General features: G+C 44.2%; 2 protein-coding genes across 10 annotated transcripts in view; one reads left to right on the forward strand and one right to left on the reverse strand.

Moving 5' to 3' along the window:
* Window positions 1–1,700, forward strand: part of Rnf212b (ring finger protein 212B) — a 49,835-nt gene extending 48,135 nt beyond the window's left edge. For 6 of the 7 annotated variants that reach the window (XM_010637770.3, XM_010637771.3, XM_010637772.3 and 3 more), the window contains one exon: window positions 310–1,699. In XM_010637770.3, coding sequence (XP_010636072.1) covers window positions 310–609 — 300 coding nt within the window. In that variant the 3' untranslated portion in view covers window positions 610–1,699. Of the gene's footprint in view, window positions 1–309 lie in introns of all 7 variants that reach the window. The other variant, XM_033765073.1, reaches the window with a different exon arrangement.
* Window positions 1–9,596, reverse strand: part of Homez (homeobox and leucine zipper encoding) — an 18,435-nt gene extending 8,839 nt beyond the window's left edge. Inside the window, exons 1-2 of one of the 3 annotated variants that reach the window (XR_002025813.2) lie at window positions 8,866–9,596; window positions 6,532–7,139 (exon numbers count right to left, since the gene is read on the reverse strand). Coding sequence is in view for 1 of the 3 variants with exons in the window: in XM_010637777.3 (XP_010636079.1) it covers window positions 8,866–8,893 (28 nt within the window). In the remaining 2 variants the exon portion in view is untranslated. Of the gene's footprint in view, window positions 1–6,531; window positions 7,262–8,865 lie in introns of those variants that run through there. The other 2 variants (XR_782943.3, XM_010637777.3) reach the window with 2 other exon arrangements.
* Between the last annotated feature and the right edge of the window lie 5,854 nt (window positions 9,597–15,450).

Below are 15,450 nucleotides of genomic sequence, written 5' to 3' on the forward strand. Positions count from 1 at the left end.
GGAGTTGGAGGCGGAGCAGACGGGTGGAGCGGGCGTCCGGGGGCGGTGCCAAGGTGGCCCGAGTCCTGATTGGTGGGTGTGGGTGGGAGGACACCGGCGCCGCGCGCTGGGCTGGCTATTGGCTGCGTGGGTGTCGGTAGAAGCCGGCAATTGGCTGCGTGAGCCTCAACCTGGGTCAGCTATTGGGCAAGTGGTACGATGTCCCCCGGGGCTAGGGTCCTGTGAATGGCACCACCCCATACCCTCGACCTGTCTGTGCTGGACCTTCGGAGTACAGGGGCCCACGTTCTTCCCGAAATTTCTCCTTAGGTGAATTGTCTGGACCCCATCAACTCCTTCATTTCTCTCCTCTTGAAGACAGCTTTCCAGGAAGACCCTTTTAATAGCCCCTCCCAGCCTTGCAAACGAACTGCTCCTTCCGCAGCTCAGAGTCCAAGCGCTCCCCAAAGCGTCAGCTGTAACGAAGCAGCGTCTAAAGCAACTGGGACCTCCTCTGAAGATAGATCAGATGTCTTGCCACCCGGAAGGAGCTGGATCTTAGGAACCCGGGGCCTTCACCAGACAGGTGTTCCCAAGAACGAAATGCTGGCTCTCTCGCTGCCCTACTAAAGAGGACTTGGAGCGTTATCATATTTGGAAACCTTGGTTTTCTCTATCTTTCACCAAAGTATTATCCCACACTGTATGAGGACCTGAGTCAAAAAGTGTATATTTAGGATTCTCCACCTTCTGATTCTTCCATCTTCTGGGAACAGTACTTTCTGAAATGACCCTTTTCGTCTGTCTTTTAAGACCACATTTGCCTATGTAGGTCATTTTCAGACTTCCCCCTTTATTCTCAGAACTCATCAATTCTCACTCCTATCATACTCCAAAAAATCAGCCACAAAACTCCTTTTCATTCCTCATCGCTTCATTCCACCTTTTAGAGGTCTTCCAGGGTTACCAGACATCATGACTGCTTCTGTTCTAAGCCTTATTTTCTGTTGCTGGCCCCTTATTTCTCCCTCCTTCCCGACTCCTGCCCCTCGAGCTCCCTTCCTCCTTTCCCACTGTCGTCTCATTTAGTTACAATCTCAACTCCTAACAGCAATCCCTCGTTCTTCAAACTAAAATGGCAAAACCCTCACAGGAGTAAACAGCAGAAAGACACACTCAGCTTTAAGGTTAAAAACCTAGCTGGGCGTGGCGGCACACACCTTTAATCCCAGTACTGTAGGAGGATTGTAAATTCAAGTCACGCCTAGGTGATTTAATGACTGTGAGACTCTATCTCAAAATAAAAAAAAGGAACTAAAAGGGCTGGGGATGTAGCTCAGTGGAAAGGCCCCAAGACTAAGGAATCTGAAGTTTCAGGGCCTCCCTGGCACAGATCTCTTCCGAGGCACTGGGGGAGCCTCAGCACCATGGTAATGTTACAGGTTTTTATAAAACTTGAAATCCATGTAATTGGTTAAGATTTGATGTACTTTTCCTTTCTGACTTGCCCTCCAAAACATTTCCCCTTTTGTCAGTTGGCAATGAGAGGCCATGTGTTCTTTCCATTAGCCTAGGAAACTGAGATGGGGATACATTAGTCCAGGTTCAGTGGGTATACACTCACTGGTTCTGCAATCACTTCTGTGAATGAATTATCTCCATGTTGATATGAACTAAACTGTGCTTCCCATGGGGCCAGGGATTTAGCTCAGGGGTTTGGTGGCCTGCCTTGCAAGTGCACGGACCCGAGTTCAATCCCCGGTACCAAAAAAAAAAAAAAAAGAAATAAATAAACTGTGCTTCCCTCAATCTCATTATAGAAGTAAACCCTCAGTATCTCAGAATGTAACTATTTGAAGACTTTAAAAAAGGTAATTTAAATTAAAATGAGGACTTTAGAGTGGGTTCTAATACAATATGACTGATGTCCTTACAAAAGGAAACAGTCCTTGCATACACAGAAGAAAAACTCTGGTGAAGACATAAGGCGTACACAGCTATCCACAAGCCAAGCAGAAAAGATTCAAAATGAAATAAACACCATGATTTTGGACTTCTAACCTCCAAAACTGAGAACATTTGTGTGGTTTAAGCCACTGTGGTATTTTGTTATGGCAGCCCTAGAAAATGAATCCAGATATATATGGCGGGGGAGGGGGGCTTCCAACTACAGGGCATTAGTCTTCACAATTTTGTTTTGTTTTTTTTTGTTTTTGGTTTTACTTTTTTGAGACAGTGTCTCACTATATAGTTGAGACTGACCTGGCACTCACTAGGTAGCCCAGGCTGGTTTCGAACTCACAGTGATCCTCCTGCCTCAGCTTCCCGAGTGCTGGGATTACAGGTGTGCACCACCACGCCTGGCTTTGTTTTTTCGTTTTTTTTTTTTTTTAAATTAATATGTGCATTACAAGAAACAAAAACACAAGAAGCAAAGAACAAAGTCATTTGCAATCATAAGCAGCTTAGCTAGATGTGTTCTTCCAGGTCACGTGTACATACACAACATGCCATTTTCTGTGACTGAGTTTGTACAGTGTCATGTTTTTCCATGCATCATGAATATCCTCCAATTCAAAATCCCAAATCTACGAGAGTATTTTTTTTAGTATCCAACTCGGGACCTTATGCTTGTGGGGTAGGCGGTGGATCCACTGAGCTAAATCCCCGGCCCTACAAGAATATTTTAGATAACCCAGAATACACAACACCAACTCAATCTGTTAGAAAATCATTGCAATTGGCCTTTCTCTGGAAATTTCACTGAAGATAAAAATGGCAACAAGTCTCTAGATGAAAGTATGGGCAAAGTTACAATCACACTACTACATTTCCTTAATGCTCAATTTAAAATGAGACGTAAAGCAACAGAGTACACCAAGCCATTGTCTGAGAGTCATCAGATCTCTACTATTAAGCTATTAACAAGAAGGGATGTTCCCACTTAGTAACTTCTCTCTACAGTATACCTAGAAGACACACGTTGATCCCTCTTGCCAAAACGTAAATCTGAACACTTGGCACACATCTCTCCTCGAGTGCTTATTTCCACCCCTCTGCTGCCAGCCTAGTGACAAGTCCTGATACACACTGTCTAGAGGTGTAACAATTCTAAGTCCAAGATGCATCTTTTCTATCAATTACAACAAAAAGAGACTTAAATGTTGTCTAACTTACTACCTCTAGTTTTTATCATGCATTGTCATCTCAGGGCATCTAAAAGGTTAGATGTTGTGCAAAACAGTATGAACTTTGTGCACAAAGGCCCAAGTACTTTGGCAAAAGGACCCACACAGGTCTATGGTTATAGTCTAAAATCATCTTCCAGCTATGAAGATATAACCAAGAGCCCTTACCACCCTCACCCACCCTTTTCCCCCTTCACCACTTCAGTGACTAAGTTCAGGACCACATCTAGCTCCAGGAGGTAGCTACAACAGAATGTAGGCTCTGCCGCTTGCCTTACAGGCGCAAGGTCCCAAGTTCGACCTCTGGTTAAAAAAAAAAAAGAAAAAAAAAAAAAAGAAGCAGCAGCTAATATAACAAAGGTCACCTCCAGACCAGGGATTTAGCTCAGTGGTTCTGCTGCTTGTCTTGCAAGTGCAGGGTCCCGAGTTCAGTCCCCAGTACCAAAACAAACAAACAATAAAAACTTTTTTTGAAGATTTTTTTGGGGGTGTTACCAGGGATTGAACTTGGGACCTTGTGCTTACAAGGCAGGCAGTGGAACCACTGAGCTACATCCCCAGCCCTAAGAAAAAAAAAGAACTTAAATGTCCCATATGTATAGTGGCAGAGTAAATCGCACACATATACTTAACAAAGGGTATAATTTTAAAGTGTCATCTAAATAAACACTCTGGTCTAGAACCTTTTCCCCTTTCCATTTTTTTTAACCCAGTAACTGATATATACATATGTAATATTTATTTATTTATGGTGCTGGGGCTGGAACTCTGGACCTTGTGCTTATGAGGCAGGCGGTGGAACCACTGAGGCCCTATACATATGTAATACTTACAGAGGATTTTAATAATTTCACTTCCTAAGTGGTTTCAACAATATCCTTTTTTGTTTGTTTGTTTGTTTGTTTTGGTACCAGGGATCGAACTCAGGACTTTGCGCGCTTGCAAGGCAGGCGGCAGAACCACTGAGCTAAATCCCTGGCTACTACCTATACTTTTAACATACTTTGTGCACTTCTAAACACCTAGAAAGACGAAGTGTTTCAAATACAGACTCAGGCTTGTCCACTGTATATACAGTAGTGTGGAAAATACACATGTAACAATGGAGCTTTCTGGCCTAACATCCTTCATTTCTTCTTTCCTTGTTACATGTGATAGAGGCACACATGTCACTCAAATATGACTTTACAATTAAACTTCCAAAAAATCCTTTTCAGAAGATTGCCTTTCTCCAAATTTTTTAACACAAAGTGTACAAAATGTGTTAGTTTTCTAACTCTACTTTTGTTAGATATTGGCAACCTCTTTAATATCTAGAAACTAGAAGGGCCGGGGATTTAGCTCAGTGGTTCTGCCGCCTGCCTCACAAGCACAAGGACCTGAGTTCAATCCTCAGTACCCACTCCCCAAAAAAAGAAACAACAAAAAAACTCTAGAGACTAGATATTATAAAATAAGACTTACATGTCCATTACATACATTCTATATACTGTATAACAAAGTTAAATAGAGCAGTGGATAAGCTGAAATTTTCTACTATACACTCAACAAAACACCTTTCACAATTTCTTTCCCAATGAGCAAGTACAGACAGTATACTGTTCAGAGGTTGCTATTTGCAAGCATAGTATTTCCTATCAGTTTATAAAAGCTGTTTACAAAGTATTATTCTACTACTTCTACTTTTAAATATCTAGAACTAGATTTTTCATATAAGTATTTGCCTGCTACCATACTCTCAAGTGAAATAAATCAGACACATGTTGAAATACTGCATTGTTTCTCTGATGTGAGAAACTGAAAATAGAAAGAAGGACCAAAATGTATAATAGATATTGGGAAATGGGTAGAAAATGTTCAGCCCAGGGATTTAGCTTTTTGTTTCCACCGCCTGTCTCACAAGCATAAGGACCCAAGTTTGATCCCCAGTACCAAAAAAGAAAATGTTCAAATGAAAAGGGGAACAAGGGAGGAGGGAGGGGGAAAGGATGAAGGGACAAGAGGGGCTGGGGATTTAGCTCAGTGGTTCTGCAGCCTGCCTCGCAAGCACAAGGTCACGAGTTTGACCCCCAATGTCAAAAAAGGAGGAGCGAAAGGGGGGAAGGAAAAGAAAAAAAGAGAATAGAAGGAAAAATGGAAACAAAGCTTTTATAAATAAGGAGGAGAAGAAGGGTTGAGGGAGGAATAGGAAAAAAAAGCAGCAAGACATATCACATACAGGTACAAATTTCCTATTATAAATGTTATCCTGTATTATCTAAAATGTACCAATAAATGTTTTGTGTCAAAAAAAACCTTATCTGCTATCATACAGCACTGATAAAATTGCATGTGCAGCAATGGTTGTATTCTGAAATATCTTCTAAATATGACCATCTTGGCTTCATTTCCTTCATTCTGCCTTCAACTAAGTGGACAAGTACAGGCATATTTAATGTTAGAAATAGTGGAATCCAGAGCTCATTTACAGAGGACAAGCTTTTCTGTGTATTTCAACACAAAGTATACACAATGTGCTAACTTTACCACGTTGTCATACACTGGCCATCTCTTTAACTTTTGTGGACTAGATGTTGCAAACTTTTGACTTATTTGCCCATTATTTACACTACATGCACAGTAAAACAAAACCCACAAAACATACAGAAAAATGATGTTGCAAGATGTCCAAGTACAGGCCAGGGCTTTAGTTCAATGGTTCTGCCACCTGCCTTGTAAGCACAAAGTCCTGCGTTTGATCCCTGATACCAAAACAAAAACAAAAAAACAAAAAAAAAAAAACAAAATGCCCAAGTATAAATGCACTAATATACAACTTTTTCCAGTTGCTTCTCTCCCACCTTCTCCAAACTGCTGAACAAGTACAGACAGTACCATATTGCTCAAGAGATGGCTTAATCATTCCATTCCCTAAAGATAGCATTTGATGTGAATTTGTTTGTTTTTTGGTGTTTTGAGACAGGGTCTCACTATGTAGTTGAGACCAGTTGAGAACCAGTTCAGTATCAACTACATAGTGAGACCCTGTCTCAAAACAACAACAACAAAAAAGGTTACTTTCAAACATGTTTCTTTGAGCAGGGGATTTAGCTCAGCAGTGCTGCCTCTGCTCTGCAAGTGCAAGGTCCTGATATCACACACACACACACACACACACACACACACACACACACGTTTTTCTTTTTTTTTTAAACAGATGAGCGTTTCCAAGCTCAGCAGTGCTGCCTCTGCTCTGCAAGTGCAAGGTCCTGATATCACACACACACACACACACACACACACACACACACACACGTTTTTCTTTTTTTTTTAAACAGATGAGCGTTTCCAAGACATGTGATTTTCTAACTCTACTTTATCACACATCAACAACCTCTTTACATCTGCATTGTCCACATGCAGCAAGTTTTCTTTAAAAGGTTTGGGGAGGGGGTATTTGTATACATAGACCTTCTAAAAAACGGCCAGGAAATCTTCCCAAAGGGTGGCGGGCATTTCCAGTTAGACATAGGTGGACTGTTACTTTACCCTCTGGCAACCGCCCATGGCCATGCTAGCTGGTCAACCATCCTCAGTGAGGCCTTTATTGGAGAGGTGCTGTCGCTTCCACCTGAACACAGCAGTAACCCCAAGACCCAATCAGTGCAGTTCAAAGGCCTGAAGTTGTCCAACTTTCAGACCCACCTTCTCGGGCCCTCTGTGGTGGTGGCATTGGTCGAGGTTGCCACTCTTCTCACCGGGCCCTGCTGCACTGCTGCAAGGTGCCATATCTTCCACGGCTGGCACTGGCGAGGCTTCGCCTAGGCTGGCAGGGTTGGACCGGGAAACCCTGTGGCCTGAGGAGTTCTGGCTCCAAGGCCAATGGCATCAGTGGCAGGTGGTAGTGGAGGTGGGCTCAGGTGCAGTTCTCCTGTGCTTCAAAACCTGGGCCCTGCCAATGGCTATCACAGGAAGGGATCTGGATCGCAGGGCCTGCAGGGCAAGGCCAGTCACTAACCGCCAACAGGAGGGCCAGGATGGCCCTGGAGGAGCAGGCTGAACTTTCTCACTGCTGGAACTCAGTCTTCCCAAATTTGAAATGCTCCAAAATGTTACTTCACATATATGAAGAAAATTTAAGGTATTTTCCCAAGTTTGACAAAAATACTAAACATTTTCATAGTATAATCACAAAGTGTGGTGAGTTTTCTCGAAATTATCAAGAATTTTTAAAATTTATGCTAGACTACCAACCCCCTCCCCTCTCCCTCTCCCTCTCTAGTACTGAAGATTGAACCCCAGGGCCTTTGTACTTTTAATCTCCAGCCACCCTTTTTAATTTCTGGAGATAGGATCTAAGTCATTAAACTGACCAGGCTGAGCTTGAACTTTTGATCCTCCTGCCTCAGCCTCCCAGAGTGCTGGCTGAGTTTACAAACATACCATGACTTTCTTATTCTATCTAGAAAAGAATATGTCAACTGCTACAGTGGCACACACCTGTAATCCCAACTACTCAAGAGTCTGAGGCAGGAGAATTATAAATTCAAAACCAGGCTGGGGCTGGGGATTTAGCTCATTGGTGCCACTGCTACCTCAAAAGCACAAGGTCCCGAGTTCAATCCCTGGTACCAAAAAACCAGGCTGGGCACCTTAGTGAGATCTTGTCTCAAAAAAAAAAAAAATTTTTTTTTTTTTTTGTTAAGACTGGGTCTCACTGTGCAATTTAGGCTAACTCACTATGGGTTCAGTGTATAGGTCAAGCTGGCCTCAAATGCAAAGTGATCCTCCTGTCTCAGTCTCTGGAGTGCTGGGATTATAAGAACATACCACCATGCCTGTCCTTGTTTCAAAACTTTAAAAAGGGGAGAACACAGCTCAGTGTCAATGTACAGATAAGAGACAGAATCTACCTGTATATAAAATCATGAGTATGAAAATGTCTATATAAGAGCATTAAAGAGTAGAAAAATTGTATAGGTTAGCCAGGTGGGTAACTTATCAGTTGAAAACTCCTAATTTTTGGTATCTTTCCTCATTCTAAAAATACTCACTTTTGTGCTTATATTTTTTAAATTTTTTTTTTTTTTTTTTTTTTTTTTTTTTTTTTTTTTTTTTTGTTGTTGTTTTTGAGGCAGGGTCTCACTGTGTAGTTGAGACTGACCTGGAACTCACTGTGTAGCCCAGGCTGGACTCGAACTCACAGAGATCCTCCCTTAGCCTCCCAAGTGCTGGGACTACAGGTGTGTACCACCACACCCAGCTTTTTTAATTTTTTTTTTAATTTTAAAATTTTTAATATTTTGGTACCAGGAATCAAACTCAGAGCTTGTGCTTGCCAGGCAGGTGCTATGCCACTGAGCTACATCCCCGGCCCATGTGCTTCTATTTTCTTAAATGGAGTCCCAAAAGTTGTAAGCTTCAGACACTCAAAACCTGGATTTACTCTTGGGATTAATCAGATGGATGTGGTCAGTGTGTCCTATTTAAAAAAAACAAACAAACAAACAAAAAACCCTAGCCCAGCATAATGGACTACCAGAGCTGATGAGTTAGGATGGCAAGTACTGAAAATCTGGAGGGATTTGGGATAGCAAAAGCTGCATTGACAGTATCTGTGAAAGAATGAGTTCAGACAAACCTAACACCAAACTAGGATGTGAAAAGTCTGGAAAGGTCAAGGTCACCAAGTGTCCATCCCTGGGCAGCTCCTACTTACCTCTCCTTGGGTGTCTGCTCCTCCACATGCTGACTCTTCAGTGTACTCACTGAAGGTGGGTGCCCTCAGTAACATCACAGTTCAGCCATAATGATGTAACAGGGAGCCTCTGACTATGCTATGGCTAGGTGGGTGCACTCAGTGACATCACAGTTCAGCCATAATGATGTAACAGGGAGCCTCTGACTATGCTATGGCTAGGGCTCACCTGCTAGAACATCTCATTACAGTGTGGCTGATTTTTTTCATCATTTGGGCAACGTGAGAGTCAATCCTGTTAGAACGTGATCTTTTTCAAGAACTTCCCTTTATTATTTATTCCCATCACTCCATCTTCGGTTAGACAGAGGTACTTGCTTTTCTTCATTATATTTCTCATCCTTTGCTTTAGGGTTGTCCTTCACAAGCAAAGGGCTTTGCTCTCCTGCAATGCTTAAGGAACACAATATAATTCCATAGTGTAAGGAAGAGTCCCCTTCCCAAGAGGAAACAGGGCTTTGTCCAAACTGTACCCTTTTGTTGCACTAGCAAATGCTGGGTTATCCAGCAACTCCAGAGCTGGCTGCTCCCCAGAAGTGGTAGGATCCTGCTAGGGTGTCTTGTAACAGGGCTACCTAGCTTCTCTGTACCTCCTTCCCACACAACTTTTTCACAGCCAGAAGACTCCAGCAGAAAGAAAACCCAACTTCTGTGGAACTGGGTGAACTCCAGCCTTTACACTGAGCTATATTCCCAGCCCTTTGTGTATTTTTTGAGACAGGGCCTTGCTAAATTGCTCAGGCTAGGTTTGAATTTATGATCTTCCTACCTCGACCTCCCAGAGTGCTAGGATTATGGTGTGTGCCATCACACCCAGAGGGAATATGAATTTTAAGGAATGAAAATATCAAGAAATGGAAAAAGGGCTCAAGGAAGGAATCTTGCTATTTTTTGCAACCTTTGGCCCAAAGCAAACTCCTGAATACCTTATATTTTCTTTTCATATTTCAACTTTATTTCAAACATGAGGTTTTGTACCCAGAAGGGAGGGCAGCTGCATAAAGAATTTCAAGTGAGGCACAATACTAGTGGGGTCAGGGCCCAGTGCACAAGGGCTGCACTGTGAAGGGTTTGGGGAGGTTCTGGAAGGGCCTGGCAAGAACAGTGGTTTTTGGGGGGGGGATTCATGTAACAAACTTTATTTCCTCCCTGGGTTACCTTTTCAAGAGATGGATTATTCAGTCTTTATAGTAACATCATCAAAAGAAATCCCAAGGCTGTGGTCACAGAGAAAACTATCAGTTCCTTTGTTCCTCTTTATGCCTGGAAGGGAAAGGGGGTAGAAACTATTAGCAAAAATTGAAACGTTTTTGATATTAGCCTCTGCCATGAATTACCACGGGTCTGCGTGCGTGAGGTATGTTTCTCAGTCTGGTTACAGGATGTAATCAGGAGGCCTGAGCTTAAACCCAATCCCGAGTGGCACTAACAAATGATCTGACCCTGCTGGAGTCCCTTTTCATCTCTGAACCTGTTCTCTGCAACGAGGCCTGCACTCAATGCTCTCTAGAAGATAAGCGTCTCATGTATCAGAGTCTATGACCAGTGTGAAAGGCAGGGATCCAGAGGAGCTCCAGAGAAACTCGTGAGAGTCAGACTGGAAAGTTCAGGAGTTAGGGCTTACTATGAGCTACATTCATAAAGACAAACAAAGCAACAGGAAGAAAGGTATAGAGCAGGTAGGCGCAGGATGATTTCTGAGGTCTGGATTAGACGAGAGGAATAGCGCTCCTGCTGGGTTGGCTCAAGGACCAAGCCCTTGACCGTGGTAGTGTTTTCTTTCATAGCACTTTCCAAACCACAGCTGCCATGTTATACCCCAAAATGCTCCCATTCAGTCATCAGACGTCCTGCTCTACTATAATGCTTAACACCTAACACCCAACAGGACCCCTAAAGATTCAGCCAAACTCCTGGCATTTCCTCGTCAGGTGCACAGAACCAGCTGGGAAGAGCCAGCAGGCATAGCTCTGTCAGGGCATAGCATTCTTTGCTTATTGGGAGTTTTGGGAAGAGCAAGACAGGAAGGAAAGTATACTATGTCACTGAACTAGAATTGCAGCTGGTGAGGTTTATGACGCCACTGCACCGGCTCTGTACAAGGTGAGGAAAAACCTAGGCCAGGGAGAATCTCAGTGCTCACGTCCTGGGGGGAGGAGTGTTGGGGACCAAGACCCCTGTGCGTGTCCACCCTCCGTGTGTGCCCCTCCACCCTGTGTGTATGTGTGCCCCTGATAGGAACTTTACACCCTCCTGGGGACATTCTGACCCCTCCCGGGAACATTCTGGCCATGCCCTACCTTATCTAGCTAGACCAGCCTAGGTTAGGTAACCTAGCAACCAGGAAACTCCCTGCTCATCCCTGCCTGCATAAAAGCTGCTGTGTGAGAAATAAAAATTGTCAAATTTTGACCATCTAAAAGAGCTCTGTCTGGTTCCTGTCTTCCTGTGTCGTTCCCATTCCCGTTCCGGGTGGTTCCCTCCTCGAGCCCTACTAATAACGAACCCCGCCGGCCGGGGCAGAGGAGTGCACATCAAAGGCATCTGGGCAAGGAATAGCTCTAGAAAACCTCAAAAGGACCAGACACACATAAGCTACTCACGAAGTATTAGTTTCTTCCCTATTTTACAGGCTTAGTGGCACTGCTAGTCGTGCAAGCCTATGTTGAGAGAGTGAGATACCCATTATTTATTTGTATGTGCAAGAACATGGCTCGGTCCAGGCCCCAGTTGGGGCAATAATGGGGGAAACTGCCAGCTTACTCCAGGGCCTACACCAGCTAAATATGGAGAGAACCAGAAAACTCGTGTTACACAGACTCTTGTTATCCTCCAAAGCTGAAAATGAGAGTGCGAGTGGGCCACGGTATTACTTATAGAGGATGAGCTCAGGGAACAGTATTCCTGGTTCCCTCTCTCAAATCCAAATTTGTGTTTACTCAACAGTACTAGGGCCTGAGCACAGCCCACCCTGCAGCTGTCCTAGCCAGGGACCTTTCTGGGAAACATCAAAGAACCTGCCAACTCAAGGCTAGTGGGAAGGGACAGGTAGGTGGCAAACCAACAGGTATGGATGGCTGGTGAAGGCCAGGAGAGAATTCCAATGTATGCAAAGGCTGGAGTTTAAATAGGCTCCCGCTTTCATGCAGGCAGGTGGGGTGGATACCTTGCTGATCCTGCAGAGCTGAGACACCAGCACAGAAGAAAGCAGAAAGCTCCTGGTAGAAGTGATAAAGCCTGGGACCTCAATGTTTTGCCTTCTCCAAGCCAGTTCAGGAGACTGGGAGGATGGGGAGGTAGAGTACAATCAGAAATTATAGTTTTCCTATTAAAAGATGACATATAGGGCTGGGGATTTAGCTCAGTGGTACCGCGCCTGCCTGGAAAACACAAGTTCCTGAGTTCAATCCCCGGTACCAAAAAAAAAAAGACATACAGCAAGGTTTTAATTTTTTTTCCTTGTGGCTTTACAAATGAACCCATGGCCTTTACACTGAGCTACAACCTCAATCACTTTCTTTTTTATCTTGAGCAGGGTCTTGCTAAGTCACTAAGTTGCCCAGGCTGGGCTTACACTTGCAATCCATCTGCCTCAGCCTCCCAGACTGCTGGGATTACAAGTGTGTACCACCATGCCCAGCTTCCTCATTTTGTTTCTAAAGGAAAAATAAAACATTACAGTGAAGCATATGGGCTCTGGAGATTACTGGGTTATATAGCTTTGCAATTTATTAGCCATGTGATCTTGGACAAATTAATGAGCTTCTCTTTTCTGGGACTTATCTCTAAAATAGGAATAATAATGTTCAACTCATGTTGTTTTGAGCATGCATGCAAAACAATTTTAGCAGATATATTATTAGTAACCGTGAGCTATTTCTATTGTTACAATGACATAATAGTTAACAGTAGGCAAAACATTATTACATACTGAACCTTGACCCAGACTTCCTGGATTCCTCGCTGATGCCTAAAATAGTGCAATGCAGTAGTTTCTCTTCACTTTGTTGACCTGAAGCTGATCCACAAGACACATGAAATTCTTTGTTTTCATTATAAGAGGCCTTTTTTTTCCCCTTCTATGGTATTGGGGATTAAACCCAGGGCCTTCATACTGAGCTACATCCTCAGTCCTCTAATTTTTGAGCCAGAGTCTCACTCAATCAGTGAATGGCTGAGGCTACACTTAAACTTGCAATCTTCCTGTTTCAGCCTCCCAGAGAGCTGGGATTACAGGCATGAGCCACCATACCAAGCTAAGCATGATGTTTTAAATTTGTGGAAACACCGAGGGGGTCCTCTCTTTCAGTTTTCTTCAAAGAATTAAGGCTGTGGATAGGAAGGCCACAGTAACAAGCCCTATTCTAAATGCGTGTGAGGGTACATGCATGTGCATGACCTCCTTTACTTAGTGACAAGGAAGAACAGGAGCCAGAAATCTTTCTTTTGCGAAATCAATAAAAGGTGGGGCTAGGATTTAGCTCAGTGGTTCTGGAGCCTGCCTTGCAAGCACAAGGACCAGAGTTCAATCCTCAGTGCCAAAAAAAAAAAAAAAAAAAAAAAAAAAAAAAAAAAAAAAAAAAAAGAAAAGAAAAGAAAAAAAAGAAAAAGGTATGGGGAGCTAGTTACCTGGGAGCTCCTTGTTCATCTGTAACATCAGGAGCTGCTTACTCCCTTTCTCCCTTTACAAGAGTGGCAAGAAGCCAAGGGAGGTGGATTAACTGGGGTCTTGGAGAAGGGCAGAGACCAACAAGGATGAAGAGGGAAAGGAAGAAATAAAGGTAAACACCCTACGTGTTCAATGAAAAAAGTGAGAAGGGAACAATGAAAAAAAAAAAAAGAGGTTAGATATAGGCTAAGAGGAAAAGAAAAACAAGCAACCACCAAAGAAATGACTTCTGCATTAAAATTAACAAAGAGGAGGGGCCGGGGATTTAGCTCAGTGGCACATCGCCAAGGGCAAGGTCGTAGTTTGATCCCCAGTACCAACATAAATAAAATAAAATTAACCAAGAGGGGAGACTGCAGGCAGGAATGTAAATAGAGGGGTCCAACTTTCCCATTTCACTTGCTTATGGATCAGACTACCATCTTCTGCCATTTAAATTTCAAGCTGCTCTCATGCTTGATGTTTTCCATTCATTTTATCTATAATCTTTTATCCTCAAAAGATGCCCACATTGTTTCATTTTGGGGCTACCAAGCATCACTTTCCCAAGAGATCTCAGAGCACCCAGGCTGGAAGTCTATGGAAGCAAGCGCAAAAACAAGGGCAGAGGGTAAACTGCAGTTTGGAAAAAGGTCTGGAATATCTGTGCCAAAACTAGAGGGCCTATCCTCAGCCCCCAACACACATTCAGGGCTGTGTGTGCTCTGAACTGCAGCACAAGGCTGAAAATTCTAATCTAGACTGTGATCCACACAGATCATAAATGTAAAAAAAAAAGCATACTTAAGCGATCACCTAACTCAAATCCAATTTCCCCACCCAGGAAGCTGGGAGCCAAAGAACTGAAGTAATTCGTTCAAAGTCACACAACTAATCAGTGACTTCCTTTCCTTCTTAGGTAAAAAGAGTAAATCCGAATAGCTATTCTTGTGTTCACAGTCCCTTGATAAACACAACCCATAAAGCGCTTAAAGGTTATTAGAAGGCACCCAGAAAAGGCTGGCATTTTTTTCTGGAAGCCCCTGAGTGTACCAGCCTCTTGGGTGCCCCTTAGTTGGCTACAAAGACAGACCTGGAGTTGCCTTTGCCTCCATTATAATCCTTATCGCTGCCTGGAGGCTGGAGGAAACTCCACTACCTGTCATCACTTTCCATTGAGTCTGTGACTGATATCTGAAACTGTCATAATGCCAGGGCCCAGGGAGCAATGGCCAAGTTCTTGGGAGTAAGCAAGGCAATGATGGTTGAATTAAAGCTAGGATGGGCGGGCTTGAGGGACCTGAGGTGACAAAGGCCAGTAAAAGGGAAGGAACCAGCAGCCTAAAGGAATTCAACTGGGCTGGACTACACGCATTGCCCCTTAATCCCAAAGACCCTCAACCTTGGACTACCGACTCCTAAACGGGCCGAATCTCTGAGGAAGCCACCACCACCCCTTAGTGGTCCTCCAATCCCTCTAGCGCCCCTTCCGGTCTTCCCTCCGCTTTGCCTCGGGTCCGCTCCACTCAACCGGCGCATTCCACCCCCGGCCCCGCCGATGCCCTGCACCCTTCTCGCTCTCCCCACTGGACTCGCAGGTCAGCTGCTCGCCCATCTCCTTTTCTCCCATCCTCTCGCCACAAGGGTTCTCCCTGCCTCCGGGTGCCTCGGGTTTTCTCCGCCGCCGTGGACTGCAGCTGCCTCGTCTCAAATAAAGTGGATCCAGCCCTGGAGCTCCGGAGCTCCGCCACTGCCCGGGTGCTCCGGACCACGTAGAGCATAGTCACGGCCACCGTTGTTGTCCCAGAACTCGTGACCTGTCACGCGGTAGCGCAGGGCGAAGAGCAGGGCGCCCCCGACAGGCGGCGCCGGCAGGCGGAAGGCAAAGCGGTCAGCGC

The sequence above is a fragment of the Fukomys damarensis genome, unplaced genomic scaffold (assembly GCF_012274545.1).
Source record: "Fukomys damarensis isolate Sample0158 unplaced genomic scaffold, DMR_v1.0_HiC HiC_scaffold_17, whole genome shotgun sequence".
Lineage (NCBI taxonomy): Eukaryota > Metazoa > Chordata > Mammalia > Rodentia > Bathyergidae > Fukomys > Fukomys damarensis.